Genomic DNA, 16,081 nt, shown 5'->3' with positions numbered 1-16,081 from the left:
CAATCCCAATAACTGTATTGCTTTTACCACTTGTTATAATTGTTTAGAAAAAAAATAATTATTACATTCTAATTTAAAAATATTTTTTCAATCCATTAAAACAAATGTCATATGAAGTAAAATATTTTTAGGGACAACAATATACATGCTTCTTTGAAAGGTAGGATACTATCATTAAGTTTTTTTTTGTTGGTTTCCCACTGGTATCCTCGCACTGGAAGCAATCCTGTCCAATCCGGGCATATCTTTTTCCATCCACAAGACTCGAACCCGAGTTCTTGCTTAAGGAGAATCAAGCATGTACCACTTGAACCAACGTCCGTTGGTTATTAACATTAAGTTATTAACGATTCAAAATTTTAATAAAAAACAAAAGAAATTTGCATGTTTATGTACGTGTCCAAATAGTAAATTTAGTTTTAGATCGATTAAACCCATAGATACTATAATGACTAAATATATATTTGATAGTTTTTAACTTTTTATCAGCAAGCACATAAATTGATTAATAACTATTTTTCCAATTTAATGAGATGCTCCTGTTCAAATTAAATATATAGATGAAGATCATCAATTTCAACTTAATATCATCAACTTTATCTCGTACAATAATATAGTGTCTCGTATTGAGAAGGAAATACTATAGAGGGATATATATTTTTTATGCACATGGTGAACAAAAAATTTCAATTGGGAGAATACTCATTTCATGTATGTTATCTTTGGTCACTTGTGTTTGAGAAAAACTTGTATAGTAACGGAAGTACTTGTTTATTTCTCCTGGATGACCTTTCCAACTGTGTTTTGAAAAAAAAGTTTAGTTACCATTGTTTGTACAGTTGCATAGTGGTAGTTTATTTTAAATTCTTTTATGCCAAGACATATCAAATTATATATAAATTTATACTTATAATTCTATTGGTATAATCACAAAAAATAAATTACATCCGAAATCTGTTAGCACAATCAACTTCTCATATATTAGTCCAAAAACACTCCTTGAAACAAACCACTTTAACATCTTATAGGAGTTCTTGTTGGTTCCTATGCTCGATAGTCCTTCTGCTTTTCCCAAATGAGCCTCTTATGTCACTCTATTGCAATTTAAGCAAGTTATTCATATGAATAAAGGACTTGCAACAATTACCCATCCTATAGTTTTTTATATTAAGAGTATTCATGTGGTAGTCCTTAACAATAAGGACTATGCCTAAACTTTGGTACCACTAGGAGTTATACATTCTTGTTCCTAAATAGAGAATTGTTCTCTAATTAGATCATGGTTTTTATTTTTACAAAGTACTTAAAACAATAAAAAAAAAAAAAAGAGAAAGGGAAAACATTAATCACTATAATGGTTATATAGAAGATTTTGTCTAACAAGTATATCACTCTATTTGACTGTTTTTAACCAATGACAACAATTGACATATTGAGTGATACAATCTTTTTGGGACAAAATTGTTATATGTTAAATGGCAGATAGTTACGAGAGCATATATATTGTATCATAATTTTTTTACTCTATATATTATCAGTTATGATTTATAAAAAAAATATTTAAATTAAAAAATAATTATGACATTTTCCTAAGATTGAAATAAATTAGAGGAGAAAAGCCCTTATTCACACGCATGTAATAATTCTTACCTTCTGCTTTTTCTATAACAATGCAATAATAGCACTTGTCTCATTTTTCTTCTTTTTTCCTGCTTTCTCCTTCTCCTTCAATCTTTTTCTTTTTATCCTTTTCTTGCTGCCCCATCACTCTCATTGTCAAAACCATAAAATACCAAATATCCAATACCATTACACACACATTCACTTCCCTCAGTGTTCCTGTTTCTAATGTTTTGCCCCTAAAAGCAAACAAAAAAAGGAAGAAACAGAGAAAAACAGAGTATTCTCAATTATCCTTTGTTTTCCTTGGTTTCTTCAATCCTATCTGGTGAGTCATTCCTCTCTAAATTTTCATTTTTTTGTTCATACCCTTTTCTCCTCTGATTTTATATACTGTGATCAACCTATCCTTTTTCTCTTTTATGAATTCCTAAATTTTCTTTTCAGGGATTAGATTTATCATTCTGATTCTGTGGGATTGTGTTGATTCATTTTCAGGTAAGTTTTAGCTTAAATTATGATAAAATCTGAAACTTTCTTAATTTATCTTTTATGGGAACTGTTGCTTATGGATCTTATTTAGATACCCATTTTTTATTTGTTTCTGTTTTATCAATCAAAAACAGATTTTTATTTTGGGAGAGTTATCAAAGAGGGAGATGGGATCAGCATTTGAAATTGGAATCAAAATTAGGAAAGCTGTTGTCATTTCAATCAGAGGGTGTTATAGATCAGTTTGCAACCATCCATTCCTTGTGTGTTTTTTGTGGTTCTTGCTTTTATTGTATAGACACTTTCCTTTTCTCTTTTCTCTTTTGGTATCTGCATCTCCTGTTTTGATTTGCACTGCTGTTCTGCTTGGGACCCTTCTCAGTTTCGGGCAGCCAAATGTGCCCGAAATCGAAAAAGAAGAGAATGTTACTCACAGCATTTCGTCCTTCCAAACCGGGTTCTCTGAGGGTGATACTATTGTTGCTGATAGGGATGAGAGTTATTTTGTAAAAGGGTATTCTGAATACACGAATGATGTCGAAGAGAGTGGCATTGATGAAGCAAGTTTGGAAGGTGAGAGAGATAATAGCGGTGAGGAAGTTCGTGGCTTGCTTTCTGACGTACTGGTGGATGATGAAAACTTGGAGGATGTTCAGCCTGAGAAGCCGGTGAAAGAGGAAGTGGAAAGGGAATTCCGTAATTTCGAGTTGGGAGAGAGGAGTAGGGAAGTTTGTGAGGAGAATTTGAGGTCTGGAGGTGTTTCAAGTGACGAGGAAGCTATTGACAAACAATATGTGTTGGTTGAAAAAGTAAATGATGATAACGAGAATGAGAAAACTCCGGGAGATTGGGTGGACTTTTCAGCAAGTTCGTCTTGGAAACGCATGGAGAAAAACGATGATGATGATGATGAGGAGGAGGAGGAGGAGTTGAAAGAGGACTCTGTGGAGTCGGGGTCTGATCAGGCTGAGAGCTCGTCACCAGATGCTTCCATGGCTGACATCATGCCGATGCTTGATGAGCTCCACCCACTCTTAGATCTAGATGCCCCACGGCCTGCTCATATGTCCCGTGATGGTTCTGATGCTGCTTCAGAGAAGTCTCAGAAAAGTGATGATGACAGTATCGAATCAGATGAAGAAGATGCTGAAAACCGTGGTGAAGTGGAAGAAGATGGTGTTGATGAACGTGACGATGAAGAGGAAGAAGAAATGGAGGGTGGAAAAGAGGATGAAAGTAAGTCTGCTATTAAGTGGACAGAGGACGACCAAAGGAATCTATTGGATCTCCGATCTTTAGAGTTAGAAAGGAATCAACGGTTGGAGAATCTCATTGCTAGGAGAAGGGCAATGAGATTGATGGTTGAGAAGAATCTAATAGACTTAGATTCTGCTGATATTCCCATTAATGTTGCTCCTATTGCTATGCCAAGACGTAACCCATTTGATTTCCCTGATGAATCCTATGCTGACATGGGATTACCGCCCATTCCCGGATCTGCTCCATCTATTCTACAGCCTAGACAAAACCCTTTTGATATTCCCTATGACCCCAGTGAAGAAAAAACTGATCTTAAGGGGGACGATTTTCAACAAGAGATCACAATGTTCACTCAAAAAGATAAAGATACAATCTTTAGAAGGCATGAAAGTTTCAGCATGGGGCCATCGGTATTGGGGATGTCCAAGCATGAGAGACATGATATTAATTGGAAGCCGGTTTTCGTAACCGAAAGTATGGCTTCAGAGGGGACAAGCTATACTTCATTCCAGAGGCAATCAAGTGAAGTAAGTGATTCAAAGATGAGTTCTGTTCCAGATACTGAATCAGTGAGTTCAGTTGATCAGGATGAGAGGAAGTTCAGTGAAAAAGACTTGTCTCAAGAAGCTGAATTAATATCCAACAATGATATTGCCTCTAATGGTGGTCCTGAACATGGAAGCCAATCCTCTGGAGAAAATGATTCTGTGGAGATGATAAAAGTGGAAGAGAGCAATGTTCATCCTGATGAAGTTGAAATACTGTTGGGTGGGGTGGAAAATCCTACTGAGAAGCAATTCTATCCTGAAACAGAAGGGGTTAAAATCCATGAGCAACTTAATGCCGGAGAAACACATTCGATAAGAGAACCAACTGATGAGGATTACAGCAGCAGATCAAGTCGGTCTTCACTGTCAGAAGTGATTGACAACATACTAGACGAGACAACGAAAAAAAAAGAAATTTTGAAGCAAGAAGATGGTGAGGTGGGAGAATCTGGAATTTCAACACATGCTTCAGTGGAGGAATCAATTTTTGAGCAAATGAGTGGTGAGGTTCAAGAAATTCAACATGTAGACCCCGTTTATGATTCTAGTCCACCCGGTGCTGGAAAGCTCCATTCTTTTCCTTCAGTATCTTCTGATTCAGCAACGGAATTTTATGAGAGGTCACTGCCTCCTGTTTCAGTGGAAATGAGTGACGATGTGGCAGATAAGGAGTCTGAATTGCATGATCAGAGACTGGAAGGTAATACTTCCGGCAATGAAGAAACTCAAGGAGCCTCTTCCCAACTACATATGGAAGTCATAAATGAATTGAGGTCTGAGAAATCTGAAGATATAAATCAGCACAATGTCTCTGGAGACGTGTTATCTGCAGTTGCCACAAATTTTCTTGATCAGAATGTATCTACAATGGCTAAGGGTTTGCCTTCAGATATTGAATCAGTAGAGGATGTGACTAATTCAGGTTTAGTTCATAATCAGGACCTAGCTGACCACATATCCGCTGATTCTGAAATAATTCCTCAACAAAATGTAGATTCCCCAGATTCAAACCATCAAACAGATTCTGAGAAGTCACTTCTATCAGGTAATGAAACTGTGGAGGAAGGTGCAGTGCCCAATGAAATATCAAGATTTCATAGTGCAAATATGTCTGAGTTTGTCCAAGATTCAGATGGAACTAAACATGTAGAGAAAGTTTCACCAGATAAGGAAGACATATATCAGATTGAACACGATAAAGTCGTCTTATCAAGTTCCATGGAGCAAGATAACCATGATACTCACCATGATTTGGATAAGAATATGGATTCTTTGACTTCTGATAGTCATCATAAAGTTGATGTGGAATCTTCCTCTAACTTAGAGAATCATCTGTCAAACTCCGATAAACTAGTGGCCGAACCGTCTTCCACTGATCATCATGAAAGTCTGGTAAGTTACATAATAATTTATGCTTCCATTCATCTTAGTCATTTATGTCTTGAACATCTTTTCCCTTAACAGTTCATTTTTTATATTAGGAAAATCACATGATGACGGAAGCATATACTCAAACGAAAACGTTTTCCTATAAACTATTATTTTTCTGTTGCTTGATGATGTTAATACAGGGAAATGTTAAAGTTGATCTTCCTTTTGATAATATTCTTATTTTGTAATACTGATGTAAATCTCTATGGTATCTCACATGCTATTTATCAGTACTTTCAATTAAAGTTAAAGGATTGTGTTAGTAACTATTGTTCCATACAATTGTTTCCTTCATGTTCAATACTATCAAATGTTTCCCTTGCTACGTATGAATTTGTTCAGATAAATTTGACTAACTGAGGTTATCAATTTAATAGTCTAGATTATCTGAAAAGAGTGATCATAAATTCTCTGACATTCCCCAGAATTCTCTTCCAGGTTGATTCTGCACAGGGTTTTGGCACTGCAAATGATGGAGCTGAAGAATTGCATGATGTCATTGACAAAGTTCCTCTCAGTGTCTCTTCTGTGACTTCTGAAACATCGGACATTCCTGAATTCAGCTCAACCCCACGCGAAGTGGATTTGGCAGCTGACAGGCAGCCTGAAAATGAAACTGAGGACCAAAATGAAGCAGTAGAGCGCCTCGATCCTTCAGCGGAGGACATGTCCCAGGTTACTGAAGAAAATATCAAAGAACATGATGATATAAAGGAAATCGATGAGGAATTCTTGTCAGAATTGGATACTGTAGGGGATTTTAGTGTCGGAGATGCTAATATATCACTTCGTACTGATATTGTGGATGATAAAATTGTAGATACTCAAGGTAATTCACTGCCTAATGATGTAAACACAGCAGAGGTTGAACAAGATATCCCAGTTCTTGAAGCAAGATCACTTGAAGATATTAACTTGGATTTTAAGCAACTTCAAGAAGGAGTCGGTGATAAGGAGGCCGGCCTTCCAAGTTCGGTGAAAGATCAGCTTGTCAGTGAAGAATCTAAAGATCACGCGGAAGTTAATTCAGACCTTCAAGTTATTGAAGGTAGATCTATGGAAGATACTAATACTAGTTTTAACCAAATCATTGAAGGTAATCATGGTGAGCTTCCGAAACTGTTAGATTTGAAAGATGGGTCAGCAAAAATAGAACAAAATGATGTTGGCTCGACCAAGGTGATTGAAAACATTGATGCAGCAACCATTGCTGATGATTTGAGCAAAATTTCAGTGGATAAACCGGAAAATGCACATGTGAGTGGCCTCTCTTGATGAGGCAAAAGCTCATGGAAAATCTAGTTCTAGTACAAGCTCTAGCTGAAGCGATTCCGATTGATACTGAGAGTTCGATATGAGCAGGAAGAATGAGTTGTAAGTTACTTGTTTATGGTGTTCTATTTTTTCTTGGGTTGGGAGTTCGGGTTTCTAGCCTAGGCGGCGCCTTCATGCCTTGGCTAATAGTAGTCAGGTCAAGTTTTCTATAATTTTGATTGATTTGTTTCTTCAAGAATGAGTTTTTTTGGTTTTATTTCTTGAAGTGTGCAGTTTTTTGTTCAATTGTTGTCCCTGAGTGTGAGCAATTTGGCGTATAGGACTTTTTTCAACAGTTGCATATTGTGTAATCCCAAAAAATATTGAAAAGGTACATGTGATTATTGTACATTATACTTTCATAGTAGAAATGGTGATTGGAGCAGTGTTTGTGTATATAGCAAGTAGTTGTTTTCTCTAGACTTTCCCCCATTTATTTCTTTGAGAAAAAAATGTATACCCATAGTTATGACTTTTATTCCGGTTACTGCATTATCAACCATTTTTATTTAATCATTATTATCTCTATAAAAAAATAATACAAATGAATGATAAATGATATACTGATTGTGTATAAATCTTTATATTAACTATGTATAGATATTATACTGTTATTTCTTTATCTTTAAGACAGATGTTTTAATGATATGAGCCAAAAGAATTTAGTTTTATTAGCGGATCCATATATTGAGATTAAGGTGTGACTTTGTCTCACTTATAGTTTTATACCTCGGTTTGCCAAATCAGTGATTGCAGGGGGAATATAGATAAGCTAAAAATAAAGTTCAGAACAACAATGAAAACTGAGAATATAGGTGAGTTAGATCTTCTCTATGAACTCAGATCTCTTGTATCGATTTGTATTCTTAATGGTGTATCAAACCAATCAAATGTGTTACTTAATTAAATTTTTTTTATAAAAATAAAAATTAATATTTTATATTATTTTGAGAAATGTTATTGGTTAGAGACATTGGAATAGGATATTTTTGGGACAGAAGATCCTTGTGCGTACTAGAGACACAAATACATCAAAAACAATTTGAAAAAGAGAATAATATGATAATTTTATCTTTTGAATATAATGATATACAATTTTTAACCTTCAACACTTTTATCAAAAACTATAACTTATCTCCCAGAGATGATTCTTTTTTAGGTGAGTGTGGTGGAGCGGAGATCCTTTATCTGTTTGTGTTTCAATTGATGTACTAGACCAATTAAAATGCATCATTCAATTAAATAGAAAAATAATAAATAAATAATTATATTACTTAATGTACTTTAATTGAATAGGTATGCAAAGGGACAGAGATTTATAGAACAGATGATCTGGATTCAGTATGGTGTATATTAATTGGGATACTTGGTGAATCATAAGGATTCTGCCTATTTAATGTAGTCAATTTATAAATACTTCCTTTCTTTAAAAAGGTTTGGAATTTTCTTTACTCCATATATATTAATATGTAAAGTTAAAACATAACTAAATGACAAATAGGTAATTAAATATATGTAATATTTATACTTCAATTTTATATTCTTTAAAACAAATTGCATATTTAAAGCATGTATTTAGTGTGTCACATCTTTTTGTTTACCATTATAATTTTAGTAATTCATCTTGAGTTTTTGATAAAAAGTAACATAAAATAGATTAATAACATATTGTAACTACCATTCTATAACTTACAATAGGGCATTAACATTATGGCTTTTCTTTATTTGATTTTGTAGTCAAAAAAATAATTTTAGATTAGAAAGTTCACACTTTTGTAAGAAATTCTAACATAAATATTGTACCACTCAATTCTAAGCAATATGAATGTGGGTTGGAAGATACAATAATGTATGTCAACACACTAGTAATAATGGTGGAAATGTTTTTGTACAACCATGTTGACATTTTTGGGACACCTATAAATCCAAAAGTTATAGCGGGTCGCACAAGGTTGTCTTTATAGCAGTTCTAAACATAGCAGTCAAATTTGGAGAGATGAATGCGTATGTAGGAAATGTTGGGCTGATGCCTCTTTGTGGGTTATTATTTTAACTTGGGTTTTTATTATCCGAATTTTAGAATAAGTGTTGTAGCATTCCTAGTTTTCTTTTGAACTGTTATAGTTTATATTTTATCACATTTTCTCTTATACTTTCATCTACATCTTATATTTCTTTCATTTTATCATATCACGAATTATTTCTCTATTTTCTATTATCCCTACGCCCAAAATAAAAATGTGAAATAACATTTTCCTATTTTAAATGAGACCCATAGATTTAATATAACCTTCCTGTCCTAGAAGATACTCAAAGTCCTAACAAATTTGTGAGCTTTATTTAACCATATAAAATGGTCGTTTTTAGTTAGAAACTTTTGGAATTTTATCATTTAAAATACTAATAGATTTATTTTATATATTTAGTTTAACTTATTTAATTATTCATAAAAAACATTATATTTAAAAAAATTAAAATATATCTACTAAAATAAAAAAATATCAACTAAATATACTTTCAGCATACAATATATTTGATAGAGTAGGATACCACATCCCATATATTCTTACCAAAGAGAATCTTGTATTATGTTACTGTTTATGCAACACATCATTAAGAGTGTCAATAGTTTTACCAATTTATATTAAAAATGGGTAGCGAAACTGTTTACAACATAAGAAACCATAAAAAAATCATAAATATTTGGAAGCAAACACCATTATAACATCTATGTACCTAGTCTGGTAATCAACTTTTTTGCTTGCTCTATTTTTGGGTTATTCAAAACCACGAGCTACTGCTTTTGCTTCTTGTTCTCTGGCTCAGAATAAATCCCAACCTGCAAACACATTCGTGATAGACACAAAAGTAAATACAGTATTAGAAACTTTTTGTCAGGAAAACAAAACGCATAGTTATATTAAAAGATACACCGGGATCTAATTTTCTGACAACTTTAATGTAATTGACTATAGAGCCATCATTTTTTCATCAATCTGAAAGTAGTTTATTAGCTATATATATATATATATATATATATATCCTGCAAAAGAACTACATTATAACACAATAAGGATTTTAAGTAGTTCATAACTTATCATCAATCAATTTCGATGGATAGCATTACTTTTCTATCTGGATATAATTAAATAGGATTAATTATGTTTAGTTTTGCAAGTTGGTTTGATTTTAGTTTTAGTCCCTAGCACTTTTTCACCTGTTTTAGTCCTTAAATGTTCCAAAAGTTTGGTTCGAGTTACCGTGTGAGTTAAGTAATGATGTGTTAATGGCAGAGACTAAAACCAAACTTTAGGAATATTTAATGACCAAGACCGGTTAAGAAAAGTTTTAGGGACTAAAACCAAAATCAAGTCAAAATTCAGGAATAAAAAATATATTTAAGCCAATTAAATAATCAACATCAAATTCTTTTTATTTAAAAACCATATAGATAGTAATAGATTACTCAGCATCTTCATTTCTTATTAGCAAATTACCATCCATAATTTAATGGATTCAGCTGCTTTTCCTTTCTCTTCTTAGCTACAACCAATTAGACATCATAGGATCAAATTTGCAGCATCACTTCATGTGCCAAAGCTTTGTGATTGGCCAAAATACAATAATTTATTTGATAATTTACATCCAGTGGCACATGAAAAATATAAAAGAAGCTCTTACCACACTTAGTTGTGCATAGTTTTCAACATGGCATTCTTGATAAACTCTCATAACTTAAGGGGTAACTATCAATTTCATCATCATAAACATGATAAATATAAAAGAAGCTCTTACTACACTTAGTTGTTCCCTGATGTATGTCATTGATTTCAGCATAGCTTCAAGTGTGTCCCTTGTAAGCTGAAACTTCACCTCTGTTTCATCTGATGGGGATTTGCTATAATCATGCAGCTATAAAAGAAAACAGATTACGAGGATATTGTTCATAGTATAAAAATGTTGCAACAAAGTACACAGTAAAATTGATAAAATTAATTTAACATTTAAGTACATTACAACCCTTTACAATATCTAACATCAAAATTCATTTTTATTAAAAGCTTCTAAAAGCGGCTTTTTGATTCATAAGTACCATGCATCATCATACATGATTGTCGTAGCAGTTTATAAAAGCAACTAGGTAGTCAATTGTAGATAGTGGTCAACCATAAAAACAATATAGCAGGATAGCAGAACAACCGTTACAACTATGAAAAAATATATAAGTAATCTATAGCCTACACATAAATACACAAAAATACTCAAATACATCATATTAAAGACACATTCCAAATTAATAATAAACAATTCAAGATGAGAACATTACAGATTATAGAGGTGATCGAAGTTGGAGGCTATAACAGAGTTATATCTCAAAAAATTGAACCAGACGAAGATGATGTTAAAATTGGGTTCAATCAATTTGAAAAGAGAATCAATAAAGAGATTATGAGACAAACAATTAGGGACCAAGGAAAAATCTTGCTAAGAAATGACAAGGTATGTTCGTGAATTAGGAAGCCTTACAATTTTGTTATATGCTAATGAAAAATATGTACGCAACTGAACATGTATGATGAAATAAGGAAGAAGAACGAGAAGGAAGAAGAATGAGAAGAAAAAAGAAAGGTAGAGTCGAGTAAAAATCGCATGGCCTAGGAAAATCAATCTGTTAAGTAGGAGGGGAAGGTTAAATCACCTAAAAGGCTAAAACCATAGGAAAAAGCATGCCACATATTAGAAAGGGGGGCAAAAAAGGCTTCTCCCCTCTAAAATTACGGATCCACTTGCAACAAAACACGTACTGGGTTGTGGCCCGTTATTTGATATGTGATTCCACACTATTTGACCAACTACAGGCTCTATGGTCATTTGCACCACTATCCACCATGGGGTCATGAGGAACAGCCGGAAACCTACTACCCTCCACTATCGCAGCGCTATGACGCGCTATTGACTACCTAGCCATGCAATGGTTTTAGAAGGAGCACCAGTGGTACACAAGACACCTTAAGGACTCAGCATGTTACAACTAATCACAGACCTTCTGATTTCACAAAAAAATTCACAACACAGAATTGAACAGGCTGAATCAAAATGTCACGGATGCAACTTGTATACATGAATAACCAATGCATATATTAATTGTCAGATAGAAGCAAAAAGCTCATTTAGTTGTCTATAGCTTATGGATATTCATGATTAAAAAAATTCCTTATTACCTTGAGGCTTATTATAGCCAGTCTATCTGCAGGGGATGAGCCATCATTCTCCATAGTCCATGCCATCGATTTTAGGCAAGGAAGATTTTCCTATGATTTTATTTTTGACAGAATGAAATATAAATAAGTAGGCAAAACAAAACAAAAATAGAACAGAACATTGTGAATTATGGTATTCACTATCATTCTCCAACACACACAAACGTCCTCGTCACTTCTTACATCTCTACAAGATAAAGTGTGGTTATACTTCACCAGCTTTTACAAGTTTCATCTAAGCACTGACAACCATACCCATTCACTACAGCATCCTCCATTTTATCGTTATTATTTAAACTATATAGGAATAGGATATCTAAATTCCAAAGAATTATATTTTTTAATTCTATGTTATTTATCTTCCCCATACTATCCTATATCCTTTTTAATCACTTCTTCCCTACCTGCCTAGCTTTAGAGTGATCCTTCTAAACTCTTCTGCTTCTTGGCAACGTGCCAATTTATGCTGCTCAAATAAATTCACTAGGCAGAATGTCAAACCATTTTCATCTGCTTTAGCTTATAGACAATCATATATACTTACCTCTACTAAACATACATCAATGAAACACAAGTAACATATATCAAAGTTGATACTCAAGCACAAAAATTTAATAGTGGAAAGAGATGATGTGCAACTAATACAAAACTAATGATTAGATAGTTGACAACAGAAATCAGAAGATTAAGCCAATGCCTCTGAAGTACCATGTTCTCAGCAGGAGCAGTGTCAGGTTGGAAGCAAGCAGGCAGCCCTGACAAATTAACATCAGCAACAAGTGGCGCTGAAATTTCAAAATCATTGCGATTCCTTCGGGCAAATGAATCATCTTGCCGTGGCCAAGGAGGTGTTGAAATCTCTGAAGATGGCACTAAAGTAAAGGATGGAGGAACGTTTGTCCGGATCTGATAGGCAACACTTGTCCTAGGCAAAAAATCCTGAGCACAAAAGCAATAGATGAGAAGAGATGAGACAAGAAGAGAGTGGACAAAAGAGGGATACAACTATCTATCTCATCTGAAAGGGTGAAGTAGAAGTAGCTGCATAGTTGAGGTATCCTATCGGTCTACCCTACATTTGCAAAATTGTTCTCATCAATGAACTGAGCAAGATTTCGCTTTGGCTGCCTGTACATCTATAAATGCAAACATGGAATTCTCCTAAGGCACCAAAAGAACCCCAAATACTAATAGCATGTTTTGGATTACAGTTTGAACACCCCAAACCTTAGTTTAGAGTATGCAAACTGGTTTTTTATCTGCAACTCACATGTTTGATGTATTCATTATTCAGTTAGGTTGTGTTTGAATCAAGCCATGGTTTGCAAAATATAAACCAAACATGTTATAAGATGAGGTTGTGTCACTGTAGACAACAACCTGATCATCTTGATGATGAAATATCAGAGATTTACAATACTAAACTAAGGCATTAGATAAAGCTACCAATATCAATCACTACGCAAGTTGACACATGCTAAACTTCTCAAGAATGAAAGGTATCACCTGTTCTCGAGACGCATCCTTCTTCCACTGAGGATGATTCTTTTGTAAAGACAATATGAGAATGCTTTGCGCGTCAAGTGGAAGATCAGTAGGAAACAGTTTGAGAAGCTCATCACCAGTCAAGTTTTGATAAACACATTTTCTGATAAGTGAGCGAAGGCAAACCAACACCTATTAAGAGTTCACATTACTATGCATATTTCTAAAATTCAACACATAAAGGGAGAAACAACACATCAATACCACCAGAAAAATTGTGACAAGTTGAATTTTAGTTATGCAATCCTATATTTGCTGTCTTATATGTAAGAAGAAAAACAGTAAGGCTTTTTAAGAAAATATAACGTGTTTTATTTTTATAGACTTACATTAGTGTTTTAAATTGCCGTTGCGGTCAGAATTGGGGTCACAGTTGCGGTGACTGTGATTGCAGTAATTACGGTCGTTGCGATATGGACTGCAGTTGTTGTGGTGTGAATTTTTGTGTGATTAAGACAATATGTTTGAGTTCGATGTGGCCTGATGCGGCCGTATCATTATGACCTGGTATAACACCACGATTGCAGTGTGATACGGCCATATCATTGTGACTTGGTGTCACACCATAATTATGGTGTGATGCGGTTATGGCAGTCATCGCAACCACAATATTACGGTCACCTCCGAAGCACGGATTCGTCAAACACCCTCACGTGTCGGTGTCCGACACGTATCCGACATGGATTCGTGAAGGATACGTATCCGTAAAGTATCCGACATGGATTCGTGAAGGATACGTATCCGTAAAGTATCCAAAAATTTAAAAAAATTAAAAAAAAATATTAAGACATGTATCTGATTCGTTTTCAATAAATATAGGATATATGGATTCATTTTCAGTAAAATATACGATATATAGATTCGTTTTCAATAAAATAGGATAATATAGATTCATTTTCATTAAAATAGGATAAGATAGATTTGTTATGGAGGACAATGATTTTCAATTTCCATTATATTTTTTAGTTTGAATATTTTGATTTACACTTATAATTTTAGCGTATCCTTGAACGTATCGTATCCTGTATTTTAGAGAAAATGCGTGTCGACGTATCAGATACGTATCGTATCCGACACACGTATCTCCGTGCTTCACAGACGCACATCATGAGATGTTGTCCACAATTTTAAACAATGTCTTACATATCAATGTTTTATCAATAAACATGATTTATAATAGAGCATTATGACATCGTTGACATCGTTCATTGTTCAATCCTAGTGGGAAAATGCTTGATTGTTGTTGTTTTATTTTTAAAGGGTGTGTGCAATGCAATTCAAGTTCCATAAAAGAAAAAGGCAAGGTTAAAGAAAAGATTGAGAAAGGGAGCATGTTCCTTACAGGGTCGAGTTCAGATAATGAAGATAGATGAAGGATAGACTGGAAATGAGACTTGTCCGATGGTTGAAGACCTGTTTTCCTAGTCTTCCAAAGAGTACACAGCATGTGGTCCATTACTTCCTCAGACTTTATGCACGACAACTTGTTCAGTTGCTTTTGTAGCGTGTCGTCCTCCATATTTCGAATGATTGATAATGGTTGCTGCTTCTATGAATTTAGGGTCAGATTGTCTTAAACTCTTGTACTTCCAGGGATCGCACACCAGTTTATGTTTCTGCCTATATGCAAATATTAAGATTAGCAACAATTGAAGTTGATTAAAAAGTTACTGCAGAATTCATATTGGAGGAAGAGAATCTAGTTGACATGTTTGAAGATGGAAGCAGAGTAAAAGATAAAAAATATTTATCATAACCTGATAGGAAGCACTTACTTGAAAAACAAAATTATGGTCTAGTGGCGTAAGGCTGCTACATCTCAGAAAGACCAAAAAGGTTAGGTCAGATTCCAGGAGTCACACTTATTAACAAAAGTAGTCATGCAGCTCAAATGGGATTAATCTCTTACCCGAAAACGTGAGCAAATACCCTTGGTAGTACCAAAAAAATCCTACACATAAAAGCATTAGATAAGGATACGAAATGAGTAGAAACAGGATTAGAGCGGGCAAGAAGGGTGAAATAGATATAGGTTTCTTAGTTTTGTGCGAGTTTGTTTCTAAGAATGTAAAGGGATGGCTTGAGAACCATCTAAAAGAAGATTTCATGGCTACCAAACATTTCATTTCGCTTGATTATCGTCTAAAAACCAACTCACAAGATTCATTGATCAGCTAAAAATCTATCTTATCTATTAAATTTATGAACAGAATTGATGAATGAATAACTAACGAAGAGAGGGAGTGGGGCGCTAGGAGAGTTTCAGAGTATAGGCGCAATGCGTAGAAGTTGTTATCAGTTTGCTACGGTGGTTGCCGACGGAATACGAAGAGTGAGAGTTGGGTGGTGCTGCTGTAGTTATGAGGAGCACGTAGGTCTGAAAGGGGTGAACATCTAGTGTCCTGTCCCGACGGTGTCACTCCATCCCGTCCAAAAGGTACTGCTCTACCAGTTGTAAATTAAGTTTTGGAAGATAAATAATAAAAATTAAATATTTGGGATGACCCTAAGATGTAAAGAACATGAGAATTGAGAAGAGTAAAGATAAATAAAATTGGTGGTTTTAATATCTTATTTTTAATTAGAGTTTTGCAATTATTAATAAATTTT

At 34.2% G+C, this 16,081-nt stretch overlaps 2 protein-coding genes across 5 annotated transcripts; one reads left to right on the top strand and one right to left on the bottom strand.

Moving 5' to 3' along the window:
- Positions 1-1,740: 1,740 nt before the first annotated feature.
- On the top strand, positions 1,741-7,064 carry LOC109336878. Its single transcript, XM_019573700.1, has 4 exons — positions 1,741-1,948; positions 2,068-2,118; positions 2,247-5,312; positions 5,790-7,064. The coding sequence occupies exons 3-4, from the start codon at positions 2,280-2,282 to the stop codon at positions 6,624-6,626; spliced, it is 3,870 nt and encodes a 1,289-aa protein (XP_019429245.1). The 5' UTR covers positions 1,741-1,948; positions 2,068-2,118; positions 2,247-2,279; the 3' UTR covers positions 6,627-7,064.
- Positions 7,065-9,278: 2,214 nt separating this feature from the next.
- On the bottom strand, positions 9,279-15,284 carry LOC109336877. 4 transcript variants are annotated; one of them, XM_019573696.1, is made up of 7 exons: positions 15,247-15,284; positions 14,814-15,091; positions 13,433-13,603; positions 12,635-12,865; positions 11,888-11,977; positions 10,461-10,577; positions 9,279-9,504 (listed from the first exon to the last, which is right to left on the bottom strand). In XM_019573696.1, the coding sequence occupies exons 2-7, from the start codon at positions 14,988-14,990 to the stop codon at positions 9,460-9,462; spliced, it is 831 nt and encodes a 276-aa protein (XP_019429241.1). In that variant the 5' UTR covers positions 14,991-15,091; positions 15,247-15,284; the 3' UTR covers positions 9,279-9,459. The 4 variants fall into 4 exon arrangements, with proteins under 4 accessions (XP_019429241.1, XP_019429244.1, XP_019429242.1 ...); XM_019573699.1 differs by having other exon boundaries at positions 14,814-15,087; positions 15,247-15,268; XM_019573697.1 differs by having other exon boundaries at positions 15,229-15,260.
- Positions 15,285-16,081: the final 797 nt, after the last annotated feature.

This window comes from Lupinus angustifolius, unplaced genomic scaffold (assembly GCF_001865875.1).
Source record: "Lupinus angustifolius cultivar Tanjil unplaced genomic scaffold, LupAngTanjil_v1.0 Scaffold_1_148, whole genome shotgun sequence".
Classification (NCBI taxonomy): Eukaryota; Viridiplantae; Streptophyta; class Magnoliopsida; order Fabales; family Fabaceae; genus Lupinus; species Lupinus angustifolius.
Note: the sequence above shows the minus strand (reverse complement) of the source record. Positions and strands in the feature narration are given on the sequence as shown.

Excerpts from the sequence above, each read along its gene's own strand:
- LOC109336878 (XM_019573700.1), top strand. The coding sequence starts at position 2,280 with ATGGGATCAGCATTTGAAATTGGAATCAAAATTAGGAAAGCTGTTGTC. Across the intron at positions 5,313-5,789 it reads CTGATCATCATGAAAGTCTG|GTTGATTCTGCACAGGGTTT; the intron begins GTAAGTTACATA and ends ATTCTCTTCCAG.
- LOC109336877 (XM_019573696.1), bottom strand. The coding sequence starts at position 14,990 with ATGGAGGACGACACGCTACAAAAGCAACTGAACAAGTTGTCGTGCATA. Across the intron at positions 12,866-13,432 it reads AGGATGCGTCTCGAGAACAG|GATTTTTTGCCTAGGACAAG; the intron begins GTGATACCTTTC and ends TTTTGTGCTCAG. Across the intron at positions 11,978-12,634 it reads CTGCTCCTGCTGAGAACATG|GAAAATCTTCCTTGCCTAAA; the intron begins GTACTTCAGAGG and ends ATAAAATCATAG.